General features: G+C 33.8%; 1 protein-coding gene across 3 annotated transcripts; it reads left to right on the top strand.

The window, feature by feature from the left end:
* Nucleotides 1–1154: 1154 nt before the first annotated feature.
* On the top strand, nt 1155–12143 carry LOC114267284 (cyprosin). 3 transcript variants are annotated; one of them, XM_028208302.2, is made up of 14 exons: nt 1155–1452; nt 2648–3006; nt 3096–3156; nt 6879–6973; nt 7047–7159; nt 7374–7542; nt 7646–7685; nt 7829–7893; nt 9392–9505; nt 9702–9766; nt 9865–10021; nt 10098–10217; nt 11447–11535; nt 11831–12143. In XM_028208302.2, the coding sequence occupies exons 2-14, from the start codon at nt 2656–2658 to the stop codon at nt 11913–11915; spliced, it is 1524 nt and encodes a 507-aa protein (XP_028064103.2). In that variant the 5' UTR covers nt 1155–1452; nt 2648–2655; the 3' UTR covers nt 11916–12143. The 3 variants fall into 3 exon arrangements, with proteins under 3 accessions (XP_028064103.2, XP_028064105.2, XP_082740053.1); XM_028208304.2 differs by having other exon boundaries at nt 1400–1701; XM_082883927.1 differs by having other exon boundaries at nt 1422–1748.
* Nucleotides 12144–12389: the final 246 nt, after the last annotated feature.

The following is a 12389-nucleotide window of genomic DNA, read 5'->3' as shown; positions in this document are numbered from 1 at the left end:
AATCCTTCAAAAGCCTTGGTTCATTCGTACAAATTTCGAATCAGTGTGAGCCAGGAGAGACTGGAATACAAATTCAGAGAGAGAAAACAGAGTAAAAAATGGAGAAGAAGAGAGTTTTAGAAGAGGGGGTTTCAGAAATAATCAGAGGGAGGCATACCTTGTTGATTGATCTTCAAAAAAAGAATTATTTGTTTTCTTACAAACCAAACAGAGGCTCACTGGGTTGGATTAGGGTTTTAAACAGAACAACCACTTCGTCCTACATTCAGTCGAGCCAGAAAAAGAGAGAGGAATAACTATAGTAGAGAGAGAAGAGAGCGAGATGAGCCGAGGAAGAGATGAAAGGAAGGGTTAGCAGAGAGAGAGAGATGGGGGCGACACACACTCACACACACACAGAGACGAAAGTGAAAGTAGAGAGAGAATACGTTATGAAGAAGATAGAATAGAGATCGGTCAACCGGTTGCTCTGGTGTTCAATTTTTCGAAATTAAAGAATTCAATGGTTAGGATCAATTTGTGTAATCCAATGGCCAATAATGAAGGTGCATATGGTGTGCAACTCTTAAAGGGTTGCACACTGCAATAGAACCCTTACAATAAAAATTAAATACAACATATAATTAATATACAAAAATTTCAAAGTGGGATAGAAAAATCTCAAATAAATATATGAGAAATAAAATCTACACGTATATAAAGAAATTTAAACCACTAACCTCATAATAAAATGTAAAAAAATTTTGGCCAACTAACTTTTAAAAATTTCACATTATGCTTAAATAAAATCCTTTTAACATCGCATAAAGGTTTGATTCAGAGTGAAGTTTCGAACATATTCCTAGACTTATTTTTATTTTAAAGAGTTTCAGTTACATGCATGCGTGGCTTAGTGACCTCTAATATAAACAAAAATAAAAGCGTATTTTAAATTAATAACACAAAATCAAACACATCAGAAAATAGTAATATTTATATACATCATACGGTGAATCTACCACTAACAAAGGATGTTTGACTTAAATTTATTGTGATTGATTTAGTAATTGGTCTATGTTGGTAAATAATTATTTTTTGTTATAAAAATTATTTTTAATTTTTAATTTTTAAGTTTCTAAATTTTTATACAACTACTAATATCTGTGGACCGGTAGTTTTTTCTCGTGACAAAGGGTGGACCGGCAGTTGAGCTGGGAAAGGTTGCGTTGTTCACACGCCTATTTTAAGGGGCTTCAAAATTTCAACACTGCACCAATCACAACGCCACAATCAACCACTGAATTAGAACAATTGAAATCAAACTCCAATCACTGGCGAGGAACACAGAAGACAACCTAATCCTCATCGTACGCAATAAAACCCTCACTGTATATTTCGTACACCTCTCACTTCCATTTCGTTGTTGGTTCATTCCTCCGGTTACTCTTCGTTTCTTTCCGCATCGATTCTCAGGTGAGAAAAGTGTTTCTCTCTCTATATATCACTTTGTGAATAGTATAGATATATACGCATATATGTTCGTTCTTCGATTGATCGTCATGTTCTACATTATCGAGATTTACAGTAGTCTTCACTGATTGTTTGGCTGCCGAGAAAGCTGAGGAAAAGGAAAAGGAAAAAAAGAAAAAGAAAAAGAAAAGGAATATTTATAATTTTGAATCTCGTTTGTGGTGTTATGTTTTGTATCCTGTAGTTGAAGACGTAAGTGAGTGTGGTGGAGATTTATATTTTTGAAATATTGTAACGCTGTGAGTTCCAAAATTTTGTGTTTGTTCTGCCTTTTTCTCCAGTTTTTGTTTTACCAAACAGATTCAGGTTCGTTGGTATGTTAGGGCTTGTTTGATAATCCAATTAAATACTTGAAACTGAACATATTTAATGGTCTTAAATAAGTACGTTTAATAATGAAAAATCGCCTACTACTTTAATCTGAAAATATTAATTTTATGCATGACTTATCATCGAATAATGAAAACACTTTATGAGAGGTGTTTGTAATTTTAATTTTAACAGATAACTTTATCTTGCAATTTTCGAGTTTTAAAAATTCAGTATTAATAAATTTGAGTAATTAATTTTCAGTTTTAAAATGGTCCCCCAGTTACTGATTACTTGATGCTATGCTCTGTGATCAATGTTTCAATTTTTTTCAACAACAGTAGTAATTTTCATATCATTTATTAGTGTTTTGCACACCCAATTTTATTTTCCGGTGTACTTAGATTGAAGAAGGCTAAGTTGCTGCAGCTTTTTATGTAGAACATATATAATAATCATCACACAATCAGGATGGATTATAGTGTTTTCAAGCTGCTGAATAAAGTATTACTCCTAGAATAAGCATTTTTAATCTTCTGATGTTGCCAATGACATTTACTTTTGCTTTTTCTCTTGCTCTTGCCCATGAAATTTACTTTTGCTTTTGCTTTTGCGCTTCCCTAATCTTAGGTCCCAACGTGATTCACTAGCTGAAATCAATGCTAATTGCTTTTCTTGTGATGTTTTTGTCATTTTGGTTTGGCTGTCAGTCAAATGAGAGAAATTAGAGGATAATTGTTGAAATTAAAGAGAAAAAATATATTATGCTTTCCCAAGCGTAACTTTTTAATGTGACTAAACAAGAAAATTTTTGTAATGGGTTTTACAGTTGTCGAGATGGGTACCAAATTTGGAGCCAATTTGATTGCACTTCTGGTGTTCTTTCTTTTGTCCCAAACAAGCTTTTCTGCATCCGATAATCGATTGATTAGAGTTGGACTGAAGAAGAGGAAGCTGGACCAAATAAAGAGGCTCGGTGAAGAAGGATTCTCTGGTGCTTCTGAAAGAAACTATCGTCTCCGTGGAAATTTCGGGGACTCTGACACTGATATTATTTCGCTAAAGAACTACATGAATGCCCAGTACTTTGGAGAGATTGGCATTGGCACTCCATCTCAAAAATTCACTGTCATATTTGACACCGGAAGTTCTAATCTTTGGGTGCCCTCTGCAAAGTGTTATTTCTCTGTGAGTCTACTAATTCTTTAAAGTTTCCGAATATGGTTTATTCGCTCCAGGATTTTTCGTTACACTCACAGTTTTGTATATGGATGCAGGTTGCTTGCTATTTACATTCCAAGTATAAGTCAAGCTACTCAAGCACCTATAAGAAAAATGGTCTGGTCTCATTCACTGGTTCCCCTAGACTATCATTGTAGCTGTTGTATTTTGCTTTCATGTTAGTAATCAGAATATTCAAGAGAATTGGGATGTTTACTGACAAAATTAACAATTTTTTCAAAGTATAAAACAAATAAATATACGTAATTACTGATCATACTGATGTCAAATCACTAGATTCAAACAACATTTGCACATGCAGAAAGGAAGCCCTTGACACCACAACGAGCCAACTAAAATAACTACTAATGATTTACATCAATATAATTTACTTACAAGAAATATTTTTACTAACTGCGTTCATGCTTTGTGCCTATGCATTTTGGCTATTGCATTTTTATTACTGATGTGTCTGCCTTGAGGAAAACAAGAGATTTTAATCAGTTAAGTGTATCAAGGGTGAGGACTCTAAGGTGTTGGTGAATGATGAAGAGATTAAGGAGAGGCGGAAGAACTATTTTGAGAAGTTGTTAAATGAGGAATATGAAGGTAGGTCAAAAGGTGAGGAAGTAGGCAGTAATATGGAAAATCAGGACTATAGGTTCCATTGCAAGATTAGGGACTTTGAAGTAGAGTTTGCACTTAAGAAGATGAAATTGAATACGGCTTTAGGACCCAATGATATACCTACTGAAGCATTGAAATATTTGGATAAGAAAGGGGTTGTTTGGTTGATTATGTTATTTAGCAAGATTTTGTTGACTGGGAAAATGCCAGAAGGGTGGAGGAAGAGTATTTTAGTGTCAATATATAAAAATAAATGAGATGTTCAGAATTGTAACAACTATAGATGAATTAAGTTAATGTGTCACGTAATGAAAGTGTGGGAGAGAGTAATGGAATGTTGATTTTGAGATATAACAGAGGTGTCAGAAAATCAATTTGGGTTTATGCCTGGCAGGTCAACAATGGAAGCGATCTATCTTTTAAGAAGAATAATATAAAAGTATAGAAAAAAGAAAAGAGATATTCATATGGTCTTTATCGATTTTGAGAAAGCATATGATAAAGTGTCTCGGGATATAATCAGGTGGGTATTAGAGAAGAAAAGGGTGACAAAATGTTACATTGATGTGATTAGGGATATGTATGAAGGTGTGATGATCGCCTGCTGGAGAAACGAGTGAATTTTCAATTTCTGGAGGGTTACACCAGGGATCAACCTTGAGTCCGTATCTTTTTGCGTTAGTTATGGATGAGTTGACACGTGATATTCGAGATGATGTGCCATGGTATATGCTTTCTGCAGATGATATCATGTTAGTAGATGAGGCTACAGAAAAAATTAACAATAAGTGGGAGATTTGGAGAAAAGTACTAGAATCTAAAGGATTTAGAATAAGTAGAACTAAGACAGAGTACATGGAGTGTAATTTTAGTAACAATCACAATGGAAATAGAGGAGAAGTGGAGATTGAGAATCAAGAACTACCTAAGAATGAACATTTTCGTTATTTAGAAATGATTATCACAACAATTGGGGAGATTGGAGCGGATGTGGTCCACAAAATTAAGGCGGGGTGGCTTAAGTAGAAGAGTGCTTCCGATGTACTGTGCGATAAATGAGTACCCATTAGACTAAAAGGGAAGTTTTATAGAATGGCTATTAGACCAGCGATGTTGTATGGGACGGAATGTTGGGCAACTAAGAAACAACATGTAGAGAAGACGGGTGTTGTTAAGATGAGGATACTAAGGTGGATGTATGCAAGACTAGAAAAGACAGAATTATGAATGAATATATTCAAGAATGGATAGGAATAGTACCGATAAAAGATAAGTTGAGAGAGAATAGATTGAGATGGTTTGGTCATATACAACGAAGACTAACAGAGGCAGTAGTGAAGAGATACAATATAGTGACATTAGATAGTAATCTTAGGGGAAGGGATAGACCTAGATTGACATGAACTAGTGTAATAAATAGAGATATGAATCTCCTTAATTTGACTAACGAAATGGCCTTGGATAGAGTCGAATGAAGAAATATGATTCATGCAGCTGACCCCATTTGATGGGACTTAAGCCTTTATTTGGTTTGGTTTGGTTTGGTTTGATTTGGTTTATGTGCCTGCCTTGAGAAGAGGATACAGATTCATAAGTTTCAGTTGCAGTTAAAAAAGCATGTCTTTTCAAGCTGCTTGTAAAAGTGCATCGAACTTCGCATAGTCATTCGTATATTTAGTGAAAGATAAGCGATGTCGCCCAAGGATCTTCTGTCCTCAAAAATTTATGTCCCCATGTTCCAAATCATTCACAATCATTGGATATGCCTTGAGAATTTCACATCTTGGGATTCTTATCTGATCCAATGACTGTGAGTGATTTGGGATAGGAGGACAGAAATTTTTGGGGACAGAGGATCATTGCTAAGTGATGTCATATGCATTGTACTCACGCCGCTCTCCGACATTTATTCTATTCAATAGAGCTTACTTCCCAGTGAAGCTTTGTTAAAGCTTTTTTCAGTCCTAAATTGTCCTGCAACTGCCTCACTTTTTGTTTTAAATTTATTTAACTTCTTCAGTTTTCTTTTTCCCTTCATTTACATTCATTTTAGGGCGAATTACATTAACAGTCCTTATAATTTGGAACTTGTGTCACTTTAGTTCCTGACTTTTTAATTGTGACACATTTGACCTTGAATTTTGAATCTTGTTCCAAATAAAGACAATTGAAGATACCATTGCTCAATTTCAAGGGTAAAGTCGTCAATTTGATAAAATATAAACTAATTTGACAAAAATAAATATCAAAAAAATATTTATGAATTTTTAAAAATTATTTCTACCCACCAAAGATAAAATTATGTAAAATTGATAAATTTTTTACACATTTATTTATTTTCTTTACAAAATTAATTTTTATTATGTATTTGGATGATGATCATGTAATGGGTGATTGCTAGGCTTCTAATGTGTAATCGATATATTTAATATATGAAATGTTTTTAGTGTTAAATTTTTTGATTTAATGGATTGGTTTAATAATGATATCAAAGTTGTCGCCATATTTGATTTTTGAAAAAATAGAAACTAATTTAATGAAAATAAAAACAATCACTCATTACATGATCATCATTCAAGCACATAATAAAAACTAATTTGGTAAATAAAATAAATAAATGTGTAAAAAATTTATCAATTTTACATAATTTTATCTTTGGTGGGTAGAAATAATTTTTTTAAATTTATAAATATGTTTTTGACATTTATTTTTGTCAAATTAGTTTATATTTTTCAAATTGACGACTTTGTCCTTGAGATTGAATAATGGTATGTTCAATGTTCTTATTTGAAACAAGATTCAAAATTTAGGATCAAATGTGTCACAATTGAAAAGTCAAGGACCAAAGTGACACAAAGCCTAAACTATAGGCACCTGTAGTGTAATTTGCCCTTCATTTTATCATTCAGTAAAAGATCAACAGATTGATTTTTATAGCACACCCATCAGATGTGCACACCTTCCAGTGTTATATAAATCTGAAGTTCAAGTTAACAGTTGTTGCTAACTGAATCCATCCTCTCTAATATTAAGAATTACTGAAGAATGTGTGTTGATTGGTAAGTAATGATTATACCTTCTATTCTCACACTGAAAGGCATAGGATTCAATCATATTTAGGGAATTGATTAGTCAGTTCATGAATTTCTCTTCATTTCCCTTGCTTATGTGGAAGTGTTTTGACATCATTCATAACTTCATTCTTGATGCAGGGAAATCTGCTGAAATTCATTATGGAACCGGAGCTATTGCAGGTTTCTTTAGCCAGGACCATGTGAAAATGGGTGATCTTGTTGTAAAGGACCAGGTAAATTTGAAGAGAATGAGTAGATCGTGATATCTTCGGTTCAGTATTTATATAGATTTTTTCTGCTCATTAGGATTTTATTGAGGCAACTAGAGAGCCTGGCATCACATTCTTGGCTGCCAAGTTTGATGGTATACTTGGACTTGGTTTTCAAGAGATATCAGTTGGGAATGCTGTCCCTGTCTGGTAAGTTGATAAATATTTGTTGTTGATATCTTGATGATTGCTTGATTGTATAATATTGGAAATTAAGGGAACCTGCTTGATTGGCATGTATGTAACATTGCTTTTGTGGATGGATCTTTCAATTTAAGGATTTGAAGCTACCTTTCTGTTTTTATGTTTGTATAGGTGAGGGCATATAATAATGTTATGATTAAGGTGTCTGTGATTTGTGTAGGTACAATATGGTCGATCAAGGTCTTGTTAATGAACCAGTCTTTTCATTTTGGTTTAATCGCAATTCTGGTGAGAATGAAGGGGGTGAAATTGTTTTTGGTGGGGTTGATTCTAATCATTTCAAGGGTGAGCATACTTATGTTCCCGTGGTTCAGAAAGGCTATTGGCAGGTTGGCTTATGGAAATTTTGATTTTCTATTATTGTTTGTGATTAAATTTTCATGCTATACTTCAAATTTTGAGGATTTGTTTAATGGTTTTTGTCATTTGCAGTTTGATATGGGTGATGTCCTAATTGATGGAGAAACAACTGGTAAATATAAAGATCTTATGTTTGAGTGCTTGTTGCTTAGATATTATTTTTTTTCTCTTTCTTTATTTTTTTTTAACTCTTTTTAATTATTGGATCCCCTAGTGCTTGTTATGGTATTGAAAGAGAATTGTATCACTCTTCAGGTTTTTGTGGTGGTGGTTGTTCAGCAATTGCCGATTCTGGAACCTCTTTGTTGGCAGGACCTACAGTACGTATCGTAGACAGCCATATAGAGAGACACTATTTATTCATTAATACATAAATTCTTCTCCCTCTTGAATCGTACTAGATAGGCTGATTATCATCTGAGATGAATAAGGAATATTTTGTAGCATCAATATACTGAACTTAAGTTGGGTTCTCAAATTCCTGCTAATTTTTCAGTATATTTGCGTCTAGATTGTTTTTAAATCATCTTGTTTATGTTTCTCTACAGTCTTATTAAGTCATCTACTCCTTCCAGAACCTAATGTTTCTCTACATTATTATTATTATTTCCCTCCAAAGTAGAGCCATAAATGTTTCACAAAAATTTTAATGTCGTACTAGTATCATGGTTTTTCAACATTGAATCAGGTCCTATTTTGAAATACGTGAACTGGAACTTGATTTTAATTGTTTAACCTTTTGATGCAAACACTCCTAGAAAGACTTTTTTTGTTCACAATTGATGCTCTGCAGTCCAACATTTGTTTTCTTTGCCATCAGCATCACCACTGCTGGGAGTTTATCTTTGTTTTCAAATCATAAACACTGCTATTCGATCATGTTGCATAGGAAGTCTGTAGACTAATTGATTGCAAATGCCACTGCTTCATTTTTGTTTCATTCGTTTCATCATGATAGACTTTTACATGTTTTATTGTATCATGCATTAAGGAAAAAAAAAAAGCGAGGTTTTGGCATTAAACATGATAAGAAGTAACCAAAAGTTTGTGGCATGTTATTGGCTAATAATATTAGAGAGATAGCCAAAAGTTCTTGTATTTATTTTATTTTACTGTAGACTTAGATTTACTGTTATCATGTACTCTTGACCTAAGATTTGGGTGATAACCAAATCCGACACTTGGAACACATTCCTTAACATGATTGAGCGTTGAATGATGAGCATACTCTACTGACTCAGAAACATCAGGCATTTCAAACTATCATCTTTAGATTGTTTTGCATGTTTTCCCATCATCACATTCTGGCTAGCCTTATCTCTTTTTTATTGTTTTCCCATGTGCTTACAGAGATAGGGACTAGCATATTTATGTACTGGTAGTAACCATGTCTATAGGTTCCGTTTGCTTCATTTTGTTGTTATGTCCTCACTTTTGATTTGCTTGCTCTTTAAAGAGAAATCACAAAACAAAAAAAAAAAAAAAAAAAAAAAAAAAAAAAAAAACACCCAATTAGTACACATTAATGTGTGTTTGGGAGGGGAAAGATTGAGTACACACCCAATCTTTGACATAATGCACAAAGTGATGGCCCTAAGACTTGAACCCATAACCTCAAGGTTATTAAGGCAAGTCTTAACTATTGAACCAATGGTCACCCCTTTTAAAGAGAAATCATGGTTTTGGATATTCATTTGGTCATTCTGAGGCTTAGAATCTGACATCATGCTCTGTACAAACATCAGTTGCTTTTCCTTGTGCACCTTCACATTACTGCTAATCTGCTTATATTTCCTCTATAATATGACTCTTCTTCAGACAATAATTACTCAAATTAATCATGCCATTGGAGCCTCTGGGATTGTAAGCCAGGAATGCAAAGCAGTGGTTGCTCAATATGGGAAAATGATACTGGAAATGCTTTTAGCACAGGTATGCATTGTTTTGGAAGATCGACAATGGTTGTAGGTGTTCTATAGCTTGTCATTATCTATTGATCTTTCCATCTTGCAACAATAGATGTGACAGAGATTCTTATTTGTCTGCCTGTATAAGTTTTTGGGTACATCTATCTTCAAGTTCATCACCTTGTAACTTATTTCTGCTTTTCTCTGGTGGTCTCTCACAGGCCGAGCCCCAAAAAATCTGCTCTCAAATTGGCTTGTGCTATTCTGATGGTACTCAGGATGTTAGGTCAGATTAAACTTGTCTCTTGTTGTTGTGATAACAATTAGTGTCATTGTCATTTTCACTGAATAAATTTATTGTTCATCTTGTCATCTTCATCACAGTATTGGCATTGAGAGTGTGGTGGACAAGAACAGACACGAGTCATCTGGTGTTCATGGTGAGGCTTCGTGTACTGCTTGCCAAATGATGGTTATATGGATGCAAAATCAACTTAAGGGAAATCAGACAGAAGAAAGAATCTTGAACTACATCAATGAGGTGAATTAGCCTTTATTTTTATGTTTCTGGTAAAGGATTGCCTCACTTTTGGGCTTATACTGTTATTCCATTTCAGCTCTGTGATCGACTGCCTAGTCCAATGGGAGAATCAGCAGTTGACTGTAGTAGTCTGTCTTCCATGCCCATTGTTTCCTTTACTATTGGTGGTAAAGTTTTCGATCTCACCCCAGAGCAGGTAAAAAGTGTAGTTAGTCTGATGTTGGCAAGTTATTATATTATCATATTTGATCATGCATTATCATTAGAAGCATCCTATATTATATAGCCTTAACCAATGATATCTCTAACACCTCTGAAGTACTCTCTGATTTATGTTAGTTATCCTGCCTATTCAATTCATAAAATCCACTTAGAAAGGGTAGATGCCATGAGTGATCATGGAAAATAAGATAGCAAATTTGGCCTAGGGCCTTGATCATCAAAATTGAAGATTAGGTGATCTTAATCATGATTAGGTTTTGTTTGAACAGAATAAGAAAAAAAACTCAAGATTTTCTGCTACAATTTTCCAACATGACATCTCCTTAATTAGATCTACTTGAGCACTGAAAAATGACTTGGTTGATCAGTGTATCAATTTACCATACAACTGCTCATCATAACAATTTGCATTCAACAGAAATCAAATATGAACTGGTAATAATTAACTAAAATCAAACTCCAATATTGGCCATCTCATCTTCTATACAACTTTTGAAAATTTCGGGCCGAGGAACATGGGTTTTACTTGCTAGGTAAGGAAACTAAAACTATGTACTTATCCATCTAAACTAAACTCAAGATGTTTTTATATTGATAATTGGGCAAAATCTACTTTACTCTCCTGTGCTATAGCCTAATAGCACTGTACCTCCTGTATTTTCTAAATAGCCACATACCTCCCACATGACTTTGGACTAAAACGCAACATTAATTGAAAAATGATCTCAATACCCCTTAACTATTTTTTTTTCTCCTCTTCTTCTATTCCATTTACATCTAATTTCTAACTCCAAAATATCCCTGAACTTGACATAATTTATGAACAACTTGTGAGATTATCATATTTTCAATTTTCATTATTACTATTGTGACTTCTTGTTATTAATATGGCTGTTATTTTTTTTAGTTACTATTAGTATTTGTTTACTGTTTATGGATTATTGTAATTGTGTTTTTTCTTATTATTTTCATCATTACTACTATTCTAAATTGATGATCTAAGCACAATGCGTTTCACTCTTTCAATAATAATAGTTGTTTTTTGTTGTTGTCATTAGAATACTTATTTATAGTAACCATTTTGATTTCACAGACGGTTAATCACACATGGTTCAATTGCATTTGTTTCTTGCCCATTAAGTGCTCTCTAATCAACGAGTTAATTCCTTTTGTTTTTGTTCTTCGTTGTGGTGATGCTCTCAGTACGTCCTCCAAGTCGGTGACGGACCTGAAACGCAATGTATTAGTGGATTTACAGCTCTAGATGTGACCCCACCTCGCGGACCTCTCTGGTAAATTTCCACTTTTTTCTGCTTCTAGTAATGCCTAATCTTTCATCTCCACTTGTTCATGCTAAATGGACATGTAGTTACTATGCATCACTAAAGCCAAAACTTTCATGAACATGCATTATCTTAAGCTATGGATTTACCAATGTTTCTACTTGGTAGCTACAAAGACAGTGATAGGTTGCTGATATCGTCGTAGTGTACTAAGATTCAAAATCGTCCAAATTAGTGTATTGATTGTGGATTGAGTTTGGGATTACAAGTAATTGCCGGTATTGCTGTTGATAATTTGATGCAGGATTCTGGGAGATGTTTTCATGGGTCAGTATCACACAGTGTTTGACTACGGGAATATGACAGTTGGATTTGCTGAAGCAGCTTGAATGATTAATCCTTGTTTAACCTCTGTTTGCCTCTTCGGTAATCTCTACCAGTAGTGAAAAAAACACTTTACACTCACGTGATTTACTTGACTTGACTTCTGTTCGTTGTATCTGTCAATATTTCGATCTATGGAGCTTTGTTATATACGTGGAAAATACAATGATAATTCCATGAAAGTATGTTGGTGTTAATATTGTGGTTTCATAAAGGAAGCTTCAACTATGCAATCATATTTCTAGACATCAGCAATGTTAGGTATCATGAAAAAAATTTCATGAAAATAATCATGAAAACTTTGTGACCCTTGGATTACACTTAGAATAAAGCACTACACACTAATCAAGGTAATCCAAGGATCATAAATCCTTCATGATCATTTTCATGAATTTTTTTTCATGATCTCTAACTTTTCTCTTCTAGACATGTATGCTATGGATCTTTGTATTTATTGTGTTAAATTGTGCTTCTTATGT

Source organism: Camellia sinensis, chromosome 8 (genome assembly GCF_055761805.1).
Source record: "Camellia sinensis isolate YWXY chromosome 8, ASM5576180v1, whole genome shotgun sequence".
Lineage (NCBI taxonomy): Eukaryota > Viridiplantae > Streptophyta > Magnoliopsida > Ericales > Theaceae > Camellia > Camellia sinensis.
Note: the sequence above shows the minus strand (reverse complement) of the source record. Positions and strands in the feature narration are given on the sequence as shown.